General features: G+C 41.1%; 1 protein-coding gene across 3 annotated transcripts in view; it reads right to left on the bottom strand.

Moving 5' to 3' along the window:
* Positions 1 to 6,671, bottom strand: part of myom2a (myomesin 2a) — a 33,794-nt gene extending 27,123 nt beyond the window's left edge. For 2 of the 3 annotated variants that reach the window (XM_038711758.1, XM_038711772.1), the window contains exons 1-4: positions 6,502 to 6,671; positions 2,891 to 2,983; positions 2,064 to 2,199; positions 361 to 515 (exon numbers count right to left, since the gene is read on the bottom strand). In XM_038711758.1, coding sequence (XP_038567686.1) covers positions 361 to 515; positions 2,064 to 2,199; positions 2,891 to 2,983; positions 6,502 to 6,656 — 539 coding nt within the window. In that variant the 5' untranslated portion in view covers positions 6,657 to 6,671. Of the gene's footprint in view, positions 1 to 360; positions 516 to 2,063; positions 2,200 to 2,890; positions 2,984 to 5,397; positions 5,539 to 6,501 lie in introns of all 3 variants that reach the window. The other variant, XM_038711763.1, reaches the window with a different exon arrangement.
* Positions 6,672 to 14,897: the final 8,226 nt, after the last annotated feature.

A 14,897-nucleotide genomic window follows, 5' to 3' on the forward strand; every position in this document is an offset into this window, starting at 1 on the left:
TCGACATGCAGCCTGGAGAAGCCAGGGATTCAACCGCCGATCTTCATTAACAATTAATGGGCAACCCGCTCTACCTCCTGAGCCACGGGAATGCCAACATACATGCTAACTAGTCCTTACAATATCAAGATTAAAATTTTTACCAAAATAAAGTTAAATAAAAATTCAATTCAATTAAGAAAATACATGTATACAAATATGTAAGTAGTGTAATCAGCTACCGCTCTTATAAACTCATCACCACTCATGATTAAACTTGGATGCCATAAACTTTAATGGTTTAAATGTGGTTCTGCTCATTCTGACATTAAAAGAAAACTGAGGTCAAATCTAAAACCCCTGAGATGTGAATATTCTGACCATTTGACAACGGGCCGTGGGTTTCCCTGCACAGTGCAGAACAGTTTGACAGGAGTCTTCTCCCACACGGTGTGGGGCCTCAGGGCAACCAGGAAGTCTGGCATCTTGGGGATATCATCCAACAAATCCACCCTCTTGGTCATCATATCCTTAACCTGGAGAAAGTAAACTGCATCAAGTGAATGTATATGACGCAGCACACATGTCACAGGAGAATGATATATTTTAGCTAAACGGGCTCATGTTGTACTGTATTTGAAAAGAAACAGTGACTGGGACTAAAGTGCTGGTTATCATCTTTAAGTTTGTTTACAATGCATGGTTAATAGACAGAGCAGTCATTTCTGTGAAGAGAAGATATATCTATGTCTATGCCAACATGTTGTCATCATCAACATTTCCCAGCTGACATCACTCTGCCCAGACCTGCTCAGACTAGAGGGATTAAAGAGGTGAGGTCAGCAGTCAACAGAGCAGCACAACTTTTAACTTCAGCATTCATCCATTTGTCTTCTTACAGCAAGACGAGACAGAGCAAGACACGTTCATTTACATAGCACCTTCATAAACAGTGGGATATTTACTGTATTGCACAATGTTTTAAAGTAAAATGTTGTGGACTCATTAAACGTCCACTCTACTATTGAGAAATGTTGATCAAAAACACTTCCTTTAGTAATATATTTGCGTTGTTATCTGGTAAAGTTAATCACTACATACAATGAGGTTAATAAACTTTATAAATGTGACTTTAGATGCTTGATCATCATAACTATAGATTGAAGAAAATATGTATTAAAGCAGAATTTTGGAAACAGAGAAATGCTGCCAACAACAAATAAAGACATAAAAATCCATCCATCCATCATCAACCGCTTATCCTGCGTACAGGGTCGCGGGGAGACATAAAAATTACATCATCAAAAGGCAATTGGAAACAAGAATGGAGTAGGCTTGCTTTAAAGGTGGTCAAAGTTTGGGTGTGCCTCAGATCCACCGGTAGTCTTTTTCTACAGCATAAATAACTAAATATTAGTCTTAATCCTCACCCTAAGAAAAGTTAGCAACAGGTTCACCTGAGAGGTCCATAACCGACAGGAAAAGCATTTGGGGCGGCCTTAGCACAGTCTGTTAGAACATGGCTTGACACTCGGTGATTCACCGGATTGAGCCTGGCAAGAAGCATTGCCAAAGGGGCCCCTGATCAAGGCCTTGAACCCCGAACTGCTCCCAGGGCGCAATACGATGGCAGCCCACTGCTGCTAATTAGGATGGGTTAAATGCACAGACCAAAAGTTCCCTTCTCCCTCCCTTTTACAAGAATTTCCCCTCGGGGATCAATAAAGTATTTCTGATTTCTGATTTGAAAGAGTGTATCCTGCTGTTAAGTTACAGTATGCAGTGATTTATGACACTGTAACTTGCTTCTATGATACAGGGGGAGGTGAGGAGTAATGAGTTCTACTTTCTTAGACTTTTCAAGTTCAGTCATTTATTTTGGTATGCACTCGCAGCCAATACAGTTATCTAAATTTTGTGCATTGAACTGGAGAACATATTGACATACAAAATCATTAATCTGGACAGTGCATTGATGCAGCGTGTCAACAAGACCAGGTGGTCTGTAAAAAAGATAGACATACAGTTGAGTTGTCATCTGCATGTGATGTGAAATGTCAGATGTTGTGCGATTGGCTCCTTACCTCTCTCTGGATAGCAAGACTCTCCACTTGGGCCTTGGTGGTCATCCTCATCCGGTGGAGCTCCTCCTGAATAACAGTCAGTCCTTTCCCAACCTTCGTGGTCACTCGCTGGTACTCCTCAGTCCCCTCAGCAGTCCTACCAACACACAATTTAAAGTGATCCACCACAACTCTAGGAACCAACTCCATAAATATTAATACAGATTAATAATTTTAGAGTCACTGGATGTCAACAATGAGTTACACTTTCAGTTTATCTCATACAGTCTTAAAGTGAAATATTAAAACACCTTTTTGGCAAACTTTAGACTTGGAAACTTTATTTTTTTATTTTATTTTTTCTTCTGCCATTTCCTTTTGCATCATCTTCATCTCACAATTAAAGGTAAAGTAGGAACTAAAGTTGCAGGCAGAAGTGGAAGAATACAGTATATCTGCAGATTAGATTCAAGCTCTGGGGATTTATAATTATTTCCAGTTAACTCTCAGAAATATCATCAAACAACAACTGACATTCTCTCTATATCGAGCACTAATATTTGCCAGAATCACTTTTCTGTGTTTCATCTGTTCTGGTGAGCTCATTCATCACTGATAAAGTGTGTCCATCAGCCAAACAGAGTTCATTTAAAACATCTCATAGACAGCCGCCTTATTAATATGAAACACAATTCAAAATCTTTACAATTTCATCACTGTAAAATGTACAACTAGTAACACTGAAGAAATGTGCTGTCTTGACTGGGGTCAGCTAGTAGAGACTGTAGTTCAGTATTACCTTACACCTAAAATAGCATACAGTATGACAGCAACCAATGGGAACTCACCTCTCCCGGAACGCCGGTATGGTATACGCTGGTTCCGCCATAGCCTCTGTGGCCTGGGCCTGCACCTGGTTTACCGATTTAGAGCTTGATTTCCTGTCAGGAGGAGGTCCATCATTAAAGAAACAGAAATTCAAAGGAAATTCCACCATAACGGACTTTCAGGTTTTAGTTTTGCAGAAGCAGTCGCTGCCCTAAAATCTCCCATGATTCACCTGAGTTTTTTTTTTTTTTTTGAGTTTGAAGTACCAATACAGTGGTACAAAACGGTCCCAAGAGCTCACAAATGAAGGTATCCTTCTCTGTAATCATGTTTTAATTTGAGTTTAAAAGGGATGGACAGAATATGGTGCCAATCCAAATTTAACTTCTAGAATATATTTGTGGTTTCTCCTTTGTACTTGTTGTTGTAGACCCATCTCTACCTTGCTTTGTATACAGCGTATAATATACTCCTATACCATCTATAAAGTATCCTAAAAACATCTATTCGTACATATTTTTACTAAACAGACTTGTTGCCACTGCCTCATACACTGTGCACTTTCATGGTGCTGCACTCTTTTTGAAGGATATGGTTGATCAAATCAACAGACAACTGACATGTTCTGAATAAAAACTGTCACTTAAAAACACTCAGCCCTTGTTTTCCAATCACTCTGATGAGATAACTGGTCAGAAATGATATTAGAATGTATACAGCTCTGAACACTGGCCTCAGATGTAGGTCAGATTCAGGGGAGTGTTCTGCTTCGGAAACAAGGCAGGGGCTACATGACAACATGGCATCTTTCAACAGAATGACCCATTATTAGATCTTGGCTTGTAGTGGCTCAGATCTGGGACTTGAGACAGTTTTATGTTCTGCCCTCATCACAGGTTAAACTATGTTAAACAGCACAGTTGGACTTTTTAAAAGCACGCTACAGCAATCTAGTAAAATACATACATGTCTCTGATGACAAAAGAAATAAAACTAGCAGAAGCTGTAGCGCATCAGTAGCACTAGCATGATCTGTAGCCCCATCCAGGGCTGTAGCTGCAGAGTTTCTGGACCCCTGAATGAGAAGGGGCTACAGACTTATTGATGACCATTTCAAAACGTTCCAACAACGTTTTTTGAATGCTGTCGCACATTTTCACTTGTTTGGTTTTGACTGGTCTGCATCTCCGTGAATGCAGTGTTTTAAGGTACTTTCCTGAAAGCTTTAGGTTGGACAAATCAACGTTAGGCGGACAGGCGGGACGAACAAATAGCATCACACAGAGGGATGAATGTGCATTCCCACTGATTACCACTAAGTACCATGCTTAAAACTTCTAGCCTCTCATCTTATTCAACACGCATATCTTGAATTTTCTCTTGTCAGCAATGTGTTAACTAAGACACTACACATTCTCACTCTCTGTAGAACGAGTTAACATTTGTTCCTTGACTTTGAGTCATAAAATACCACATGGTCTGTGCTCACGGCCTTCGGGCAAGTTGACACACTGACAACTCCAGTTGGCAGCGAGAGATAATGGTAACAACATTTTCTAGACCTATTTCTGCATCAAGAAACACAAATACGTAAAACCACTAAGTTGTTTTGTGATTTACAGTGAATTATCAAGTTAAGCAGCCATGGAGGAAAAATCACATCTGCTATGTTACAAATATGATTCTAATGTCTTCGCTTTAATGCTGTGTGCAGAGGTAGTGAACTTGGCATGTAAAACCACCAATGTTGGCTATTCAGGTTCAGCAAGAAGGTCGTGGGTTCAAACCCCGGTTGCGCCGGCCTTTCTGTGTGGAGTTTGCATGTTCTCCCCGTGGTTCTCTCCAGGTGCTCCGGCTTCCTCCCACTATCCGTAGACACGCAGGCTAGGTTAATTGGTGTCTCCAAAAATTGTCCTTAGGTGTGAGTGTGAGCATGAGTGGTTGTCTGTCTATGTGTGGCCATGCGATGGACTGGCGACCTGTCCAGGGTGGACCCCGCCTTTCGCCCAATGTAAGCTGGGATTGGCTCCAGCCCCCCACGACCCTGTACACAGGATAAGCGGTTGACGATGGATGGATGGATGGATATGTATGCTTTGCGTATGAAATGTAACCAATATCTGGCGTGGTTAAATATTAATTTGACAGAAAAGCTATGGATGTGAATGCTTGTCATACTGTTTTAGTGCTTCTTAAAAAGGTCTAACACTGAAGAGTCCGACTCTTTTGTGGATGAAGGGCTAGCTGGCTGCTGTTTAGGAGTCATCCAGAATGCGCTCTCAATAACTGCAGTCATTATTGGCCTTCATCACGTTGCAATGGACAGATTTGTTTATTCAAATCTGGCCCTGCACCGCTTTAAATCTGACGTCAGAAGACAAATGGACGGCCAGCTAGGAAGCAGACGGATATGCAGCAGGAACATGAAGATCCTCAGATCTGCCCCTCAGCAGCGGCGCTATGCATGTTTGTTGCTCTACCCGGCAAAGCAGCTGTGCTTTTCAAAGTGGCAGGTGAACCTCCATACCTTTGCTGCTGCTGCTGCTGCTGCTGCTTGACAACACATGTACTGTGATGACAAGCATAATCAGTTTTGATACGGCTCACATGCTTCTTCTGATACCAAGGTATGACTTTGGAAGGCATGACTGGAACACTTCAAGGAGACCTGGCCAACAGCACCAGGGGGAGGGGGAGACCAAACATGTTAACAATGTCAATACAAGTCTGTCCTTTGCTGTTATTGTTACAGCAGCCATTAAGAAGTCTGTGATACACATTTTTCCAAGTAGATGTTGTCATCTTTTAAATGCACACCGCTGATACTTTTGTTAACCCTGCATTAATGAATGTATCTTCATTACAATCATACCTCAGTAAAGTGTAAAGTGATTTCTCAAAAATCATTTATGTGGTTATATTCATATCATGCATAATAAATTACCATGGCTAAAACACTGATATTTAAAGAATACAAAAATATCAAATGAACATATTTATCTCAGAAGCGGACATGTCGAAGTCCCACATTTAGGAGGCATCAGAACAGTAACGTATATCAGAGCTCAGCACTTCAAATGTTTCACCTTACAACCTCACACAGCTTAGCTATGAATAGCTTGCAGCAGTCTGCCTATTCCATGATTGGAAAATGAAACAAATAGAGTCATTACCAGCAGTGCACAGCCCTTATTTTATTTAATGAAAACCATCATGCAGAAAATAAGACTGATCAGGCGATATAGGCTTTAAACTGAACAAGACTTCTAAACCAGTTGTCAAACCCACACTCTGCATCGGTCTAATTATGCTTCCAATCTGTATAATCAATTATTTCAACACAAGAACACTTTTATCTGAGTCTTTTTAGCTGATACAAATTAGAAAAAGCGGGTCAGCAACCCCTTAATGCCCTGGTATGTGAGGGAGTGCTGCTCAGGGAGACTACAACAGACCGCTGCTGTTTCCCACACAGGAGGCAGATTATCTACAGCCATTCATTATAACAGCACATTTCACTTATCCCACACTTGACAGCAGATTCCTTCTCTTCCTACTCTGAGCTGCAAGTTATTTCTCCAATAAAAGTAGCCTACTACAGAGCAAATATATATATAAAAAAGTGACTTACCCCAAGAGATTAAAACAGCGCAAAGCGGTGGCAGACCAGCCTGATGCCGCTTGGGAAGCACTTGCTGATGGTAACAAAAATATTACCCTCTCACTGGAGGAATGCCGTTCCCCTTCCACCCCATGTATGGCCGCACTTAAGACTATATATAGCATTTACCCCCAAATTTTGTTCTCATTCTGCACTTTGGAGATGAAGAGTGTGCATCTGTACCTGCAATTTCATTGAATTATTTAGAGGTATGTTTCATCCACTGCATTTATTAAATTTAAGGATTTGAAAAAAAACCTTTGGTGGAAGGTTGAAAGAACATTATGTTTGTAAAATGCTTATGGAGGCTGGATTTTGAATGCGAAATACTGTTTCCACACAATAATAACTCATTTAGGTAAGTCTTTAAAATGAAGTTAAAATGGCATACTGAGAGTCTTCCCATAACTGGCAGAATTTCCTTTTCTAACATGATTAATAATTAATACCTTTAGAGTGATTAGAAAGATGTTTTGAGATCATTTGCTGGCAAATCCCAACACTGAAAGCCTTATGAGACCTTTTTAGGTTTCTCGAGACAGCCTGTCCTCCTTGGCTCAACACTTGTGGGCAGCAGTCAGGCTATTTTTAACAGCCAGTCCTCCGATGAAGTGATACCCCCAATTCTTACTGTACAAGAGCCCTTGCAGCTATTTTAATTCACAAGTCTATTTAAAGAACTAAAATGACTGAAGACACCGAAAAAAAACTTCTTATGAAGCAGAGTTGGTGAAACTTAGATGAGACAGAAAAACATCACAGTGAACTCAGAGGTAGCAGGCCTTGAGTTTACTGCCCAGATGACCTGCAGTTGTTCCCATTTGGTTTCATTGGAAAGGTCACCTCCCCTTCTCTGTTTAGAAAAAACTGGCCTGCAACTTCAGTCACATTTGGGGGGGGGGGGGGGGGGGGTACTGTCTCTGTTCACAGGACTTCATTTTGTTAACTGTCCCAAGTGTTAGAACGGATGTACTCTGCCCCATCTGCTTGGAACTCCCTACAAAATCTTTTTAAATTGAAAGACCTTGTCTCTCTTGGCAATTTTAAATCATTTAAGAACAACTTTAAGGCTGATTCTATTAATTGTCATTGTTTGTAATTTTAGCTGTCAATTATTGTGTACTAATTTTTAACATTTTATGATTTCTGTGTTGTTGGGTTGTATTTTTGAAACTTTTAATTAACGACTTCCTCCTGCATAGGACGCTCTTTGAAAAGAGATTTTCAATCTTAATCCCCCAAAGTGTGAGATTTATAAATTTCACTTTTTTGCAACTCCTAGTGGCTGTATCAAGAATGACACCGTGTCAGACCTCAGCGCACACCAGTACCCTTAACTTCATATGTAAGGACTGGCAAGGTGGCTAACACAGGAAGTTACAGTTAACCAGTGTAAAAATACATTTTAGTTGATATTTTCACTAGACCCAATAAGGTTTAGTTGGTGTTATGGGACAAAAGAAAGAGAAAAAAAAGACAAAAGAAGAGGTGAAGCATAACAAACAGAGAACCAAGCTACATCTGTGACTGTTGGACTGACACTTACTGCAAGTGTCCCGATGAACTGACTCCAGAGGATCATCAACCTCCCACCTTTATACACGAGGCCACTCCAACAAAGACAAACCTTAGTCTACAAATAATTAATCCATACTATATAAAACAAAGACTGTGTTTGTTAATACATTCTTTATACTCTACTCACACTGAAAAAAGTGAAACATCTGGTGCAGGGTGCTCTAAATAAACACTGAAAAATCTTAGTCCTTGACTCCACGGGCTCCCTTTCCTAGGCCTCTTCCTGTCTGACGTCCACGGCAGAGTATGCACATTACTTTACGAATATAAATCCAGCATTACACTATGCGTATTCAAGTGGTAAAATTATGTATAGTCTCTTCAACTTCACTTTTAAGAGACCATTACTAACCCTCTCAATCAACCTTTTACAGGGGTAAAGAGGTACCCTAGCAATTTATTGTTGCACTTCCTAAACCTGTGGGGCAGATTTAAAAAACATCCACATCTTCAAACTCGATGTCTCTAGTTTGACATACTGAGTTTTGTTATATATATTGTAGTCTCCAAGCCCTTGCTGAAATAATTAATGAGCATGAACATGATCAGTAAACTGAGCTTCATGTGTAAAATCAGTGGAGTGCCCCTTTAGATCCAAATTCAGTCTGGTGTTATTGTCTGTTAAATGCTGCCACCTGGTGTCAGATCAGTTGTTCTGGTATGTTTTGTTTCCTATCATTAACTCGTGAAGATCATAGGAAACAGGGATATTGGCTGGACCTAATCCCGTAATTATATCACTATTACTATTATATTACTAAAATTTGGTGATAATATTTATAAACTTTATTTTAAACCGCACCTCCCAAAACAAGATTACAGGGTGGTTTATGGCAGAATATCAAGATTAAAACATTTCAAGCTTAAAACAAGAAATTAAAATACAAATCAAACAAATGGAATATGAAGAAACAAAGACGGGAAGGTAAATTAAAGTTAAGAGAGACTTTCCCTAATGTTTTAATGACAGGGAGAATAAACATTTCCAAGTTTTCATATATCCAGATTTTTAATCTGAAATTAAATTTAAATTATGATTAACTAACATTATATGCATAATGACAGTAATGTTTTTTTGTTGTTTTTTTACATTACAAAATACATTATTCAGAGCAGAAAGGAAGCACCAGCATCACCATGGCAGACAAAATGAAACAGGAAAATATATTAGCAAAGAGGAAAAACATAGACTGAAATACATTGATATACTCTCCAGTAAAAACACTCATTATGAGCTTCAACAAACTGATTTTCAGTGCACTGTGGCTGCATTGTTCAATAGTTCTTTATACTACCCACCCCATATGCCCGTTGACACGTGTGTGTGTGTGTGTGACTGCAAATCTCCTGCAGGATTCCAGTCTCTTCCTCTCTCTGGCCCCAGTACACAGCATGTGTGTAGTAGGAATAAAAGAGATTACTGGAGCATGATAATATGATGAGCAGGAAGTTCACAAGTACGAGGGGCCTCTTCGCTGCAAAGCGATGTTCATTTCTTACTATGAACCTTTCAACTGTTTGAGTTCAAACAGCTGCATCTATTTTAACATGCATTTTGTTTGTGCTTCAAGTAATAAGGAGAAATTCAAATATGTTGTTATTTGATAACGATTAGGTCAATAGATATTTCCTTATTCCAGTACCAGTTGGACTTTAGGATGGAGACATTTGTCATTTAGTCTGTCACTTGGTCCATTCATCAGTCCAAGACTTTGATCGTAAGTGAGATACTGTATCTTAACATCTACAAGACTGATTTCCTTGGTATTTGTTCTGGATATTTATACAAAATAAAAAATGTCAAAATCAGTTGCTAGGAAATCAAATTTACTGAGCACATTCAGATTCCCCAGAGGATGAAAATCCAATTTCAGAATCAGAATCAGCTTTATTGCCAGGTATGTGTACAAATACAAGGAATTTGACTCAGGATTGTACAATGCTCACGATGCGCTTACTTATACAATAATACAATAACACAATAATAAAATAAAATCAGACACAGGCTACAGTGTAGACAACACAAATATACACACTATGAACAAAAAAACAATATAGACATATTGACAAATAGTGTAGTGATCAGAGTGCAAAGGATGCAGGAGTAGAATATTATTATCTTTATTATGTACATGTCGGAGGTGGATGTGACATACAGATGCATGCATACATATACTTATGTACACAGTGTGATGGAGCATGCTGGAATAAATAAGTATTATTGTGCAGGAGTTATGACTTCAGGTTGGTGGATTTGGTATACAGTATATACAATATGACACTATAACAATATGAACAGGTCTGAAATAGAGAATGATGAATAAATAATAAGTGGTAAACAGGTGCTGATTAGAGACAGAGTTACTGGGTTATTGCACAGGAATTGCTCTTGACACAGTCAGTCAGAAATCAGCTGTTCATCAGAGTGATGGCTTGTGGGAAGAAACTGTTCCTGAGTCTGTTGGTTTTGGCGTACAGTGCTCTGTAGCGCCTACCAGAGGGGAGAAGTTGGAACAGGTTGTGTCCGGGGTGAGATGGATCTGCAGTGATGTTTCCTGCCTGTTTCCTGCCTCTGGAAATGTATAAATCCTGAATGGAGGGCAGGTTGGAACCGATGATTTTTTCTGCAGTCCTGACTGTCCGTTGTAGTCTGCTCCTGTCCTTTTTGGTGGCAGATCCAAACCAGACAGTGATGGAGGTGCAGAGAACAGACTGGATGATGGCTGTGGGGGCTCCTCCTGAAGTCCACGGTCATCTCCACAGTTTTGAGCGCCTTAAGCTCCAGGTTGTTCTGACTGCACCAGAGAGCCAGCTGATCAACCTCACGTCTGTAGGCCGACTCGTCACCGTCCCAGATGAGGCAGATGACACGTCCTCTTCACAGATCATGACTGCAGGTGAGGGGTCAGAGAGGGTGGGTGGCAGTGTGTCTGAGGGGGAAGGTGACTGTTTGAAGATGGTGTTGGAGCGGGGCAGAGGTGTGACTGTCAGCTTTTCAAACCTACAATAAAAGCCATTCAGCTCGTCTGGCAGTTGTTGAGTACCAGCAGTGTTGGAGGATGTTCTCCTCTAGTTAGTGAGTGTCTGCAGGCCTCTCCACACTGACGCAGGATTGTTGGCTGCAAAGCTGTTATTTAGCTTTTGAGCGTAGCTCCTCTTTGCTGCTTTGACCTCTTTAGTCAGCGTGTTCCTGGTCTGGTTGTACAGGACTGGTTGTTCCCACTTCTGAAGGCCTCCTCTTTGGTCTAACGAAGCTGCTTGAGTTTCGCTGTGAACCAGGGTTTTTGGTTGTTGAATGTGCGTTAGGTTTTAGTCGGCACACACATGTCCTCACAAAAGCTGTGTTGATTAGTTCATCCAGGTCCAGCTGCAGCCTCAGAAACACAGATAGCAGATTTCAGATAAGATGAACCAGACAGTGATCAGAGAGTCCCAAGGCTGCACGGGGAACAGAGCAATAGTGGTACTTTAATGTAGTGTAGCAGTGGTCCAGTGTGTTAGTGTCCCTGGTGGGACACTTAATATGCTGTCTGTATTTTGGGAGTTCATGACTGAGGTTTGCTTTATTAAAGTCCCCAAGAACAACCAGCAGGGAGTCTGTTAGTTATCTGGTCGGCCAGGTGTAGTAACGCCTCACTAACACAGGCCTGAGGTAGAAAGTAAACAGCGACCAGAACAAACGAGGAAAACTCCCGCGGTGAATAAAACGGTTTACAGCTTATAAATAATGTCTCTAGGTGAGGGCTGCATGATTTCTTCAACACTGTGACATCTGTGCACCAACCTTCGTTTATATAGAAACAGAGTCCGCCTCCTCGTGTTTTTCCCGTGAGCTCCCTTTCGCGATCTGCAAGGATGAGATTAAATCTGGTAGGTGAAGTGCGCTGTCCGGGATGTGCGGAGAGATCCAGGATTCAGTAAAACAAAGGGCGGCAGAAGTCTGAGTTAGTTCTATTGAGGAGCAGCCGTTCGTCCATTTTGTTGGCCAAAGAGCGGATTTTCGCCAGGTGGATAGATGGGCCCGCAGTGCGAAAACCCTGCTGTCTCAGCTTAACCAGCGCGCCGGCACGTTTCCCCCTTCGGCGTCTCCAGTAGATTCCATACAGAGCTGCTGCTCCTCCAACTAATAACTCCGGGAAAATTCCTAGTTTGATAAGGAGCGGTGGAATAGTGTGAGCAGTTGAAAGTGCAATATTTAAGAGCTCTTCTCTGGTAAATGTTACCAGAGAGGGACGGCATAAAACAGAGGCTACCATCCTCAGTGGCGCCAGCTTTATGTTTATTGAATATATGAGCTTTCCTGTAGCAAATTCATGTTTCCAAGGGGATGAAACTTTATATTTTTATAAATTTAACTGAAATCTATTTTAAGATATCCCACTACCTAAATAACAAACAGACCTATGGTACCAAAATTCCTTGGCATTCAGTAATTGGTTAAATTAATGAGTACAAATTTGGTTACTGGTTTAAATATGTAAACAAAATTACAATGTAGCAAGGGTGCCATTTTTATATTACTCATGTTACTTCTATGACTTGAGTCATTTAAGGTGCAGTTTTATAATTTTTTACATAGGTGCTACATTTGAAATGTCTGCAAAGAGGATAAGTAGCATTGATATGAGGTAAAAACTAGTCTAATTCAACTATAAGCCTAATCCTGTTTTCAATTGTGCATGTGTGAATGTTAAAATGAAATGAACACTGCTGAGACACTTCCATGGATCCTTACAGTTAGGACTGCAACTACACTGTTTCACAACATTATATTTAAGCTTCTTGGGTTTTTGGTTAGTCAGATAAAACACAACACTTGCCTCGCCTCGCCTTAAAAAATTATTTACACATCTAGTGATAATGAAAAGAAGTGAAAAGCAGCAAATCCTCACATTTGAGGAGCTGGAACCTGTTAATACACTTTAAATGGGCACTTTTCTTTTTCTAAGTATTAATTAATTGGTTATATAACAATAATGCAATGCAAAGAGGCTTTAATGGCTTTGTGTGTCAGTGGTTTCTCAGTAGGGGCACTGAATCAATTAGTGACCAGAAAAGGTCACCCTGAAGCAGCCATGACACCAGGCAAGATATTCAGAGAGCGAATGACTGCTAAGCCCTCCCCCCTCTCTCTCTGTTTTGAGCAGTTCTTTTCGGGCACGGGGGGGTATACGGTACAGGGAAGCCGTTCTTTTCATTCATGCACTCACTGACTCGTGACTGCAGCCGGCAGAAGATGGGACACAGGAGGAGGGGAACTGTGGGCAGCATAGAGGGGAATCAAGGAGGGAAGTCCTACATGACAGCCGTTCAGGGGGGAAAAAGAGGGACGTCATAGGCTTTGCACGTCACCGAGTCAGCAGACATGGGTCACTTTACGCAGAGCGTAGTGACGTACCCAAGCTGCAGGGGGGAGGGGGGAGTCGTCTATAACTATGTATAGCAATTCTGAGATTTGTTGCAACAGGACTAATTAGCATTCAAAGAAACTCTCAAAAAACCACAAAAAAGGACATTTTTAAAAGTGTGTCACAGTTAACAAATCAGTCTAATATTTTCCATAATATGATGAATTAATATTACTGCAGACAAAACACTCATCATTACAGGAGAGTAGACCTAAAAATGACTGCAATAGTTCTATAACGCTGATGAAAGGGTTCATTAGCTGCTTGATCAGGAATATAAGTGCAGCTTTTATCCTTTTATTATGGCGGACAGAAGCATAGGGTTGGGGTTGTAATAAGTAATTAATATTTGTTTGTTCTTTTGAGCATAGTTCTCACCAAAGTCTGTTAAGCTGTAACTCAAACCTCACTGGTCATCCAGTACAACTGAAGGCATGGGGAGTCTCAATATCACAAGTTATGTCCAGGTTTCCCTCAATGAGGAATATATCACTGATTGGGGGCCTGTCTGGGATTTGAACTAGGGAACGCTAAGCGAGAATCATGACACTAAACCAGTGGTTCTCAAACATTTTCACATCAAGGATCCCTACAACCCATGACCCAAGCAGTCTTTCAGAAACAGATGTTTACTTTGCCACAGTAGCCTAAGTGTGAAATGTACATAAAATTTAGAAAATTGCTATTAAATCAATCAGTAAAAAAGTATATTATACTATATATTTGTTATTTCTGTTTCTGTTTTTTGTCGAAACACTACAGACTGGTGAGTTGGTAAAAACATACATTATATAGCTGGAAACTCCCAGAGTAGCTGAGTGACTGAACCTTGCGTTTAGACTATTTTACATATTCTAATGGTCAAGAATTACAATTACAAGGTTAGAGTAACATGCCAGGTGCAGCATGTCTCTGGGTGCCTTGTTAAAGTGACAGGAGATATGAAACCGTCAGTCACGAGTTTGTTTCTCCAACTTTAGTGTGCATAGGAGCTTTGAGGACACGACTGGACCTTGCAGCTTACTGATGCCCTTCATCCAGCAGCTGATGCTGAGTGGGATGCACCAGGAAGAGGGATGATGACATCATAATGTGGCTGCCTTGCACCTCTGCACGTACACCTCCAGAGGCTGTGGCGACAAGGGGGGGGGGGGGGGGGAGTCTCTGTGCTGCTGGGTGGAGAGAGGCAGGTTATCATGCAGATGCAGCTTCCTGCTTCAGCTCTCAGCCCTCCCCCCTTCCTCCTCTGTCTCTCCTCCCTGACCCCCCCAACCCCCTCCGTTTCCTCTCCCTCACGTCCGCAGCTCCAGCCAATCACAGTGCTTGCTGGGGGCAGGCCATAGCAGAACCACCATTCCTGCTGCATCTCCCCAGTGCTAA

Source organism: Micropterus salmoides, unplaced genomic scaffold (assembly GCF_014851395.1).
Source record: "Micropterus salmoides isolate LMB-PRFRI ecotype aquatic unplaced genomic scaffold, ASM1485139v1 Ms_hic_scaffold_1, whole genome shotgun sequence".
NCBI lineage: Eukaryota > Metazoa > Chordata > Actinopteri > Centrarchiformes > Centrarchidae > Micropterus > Micropterus salmoides.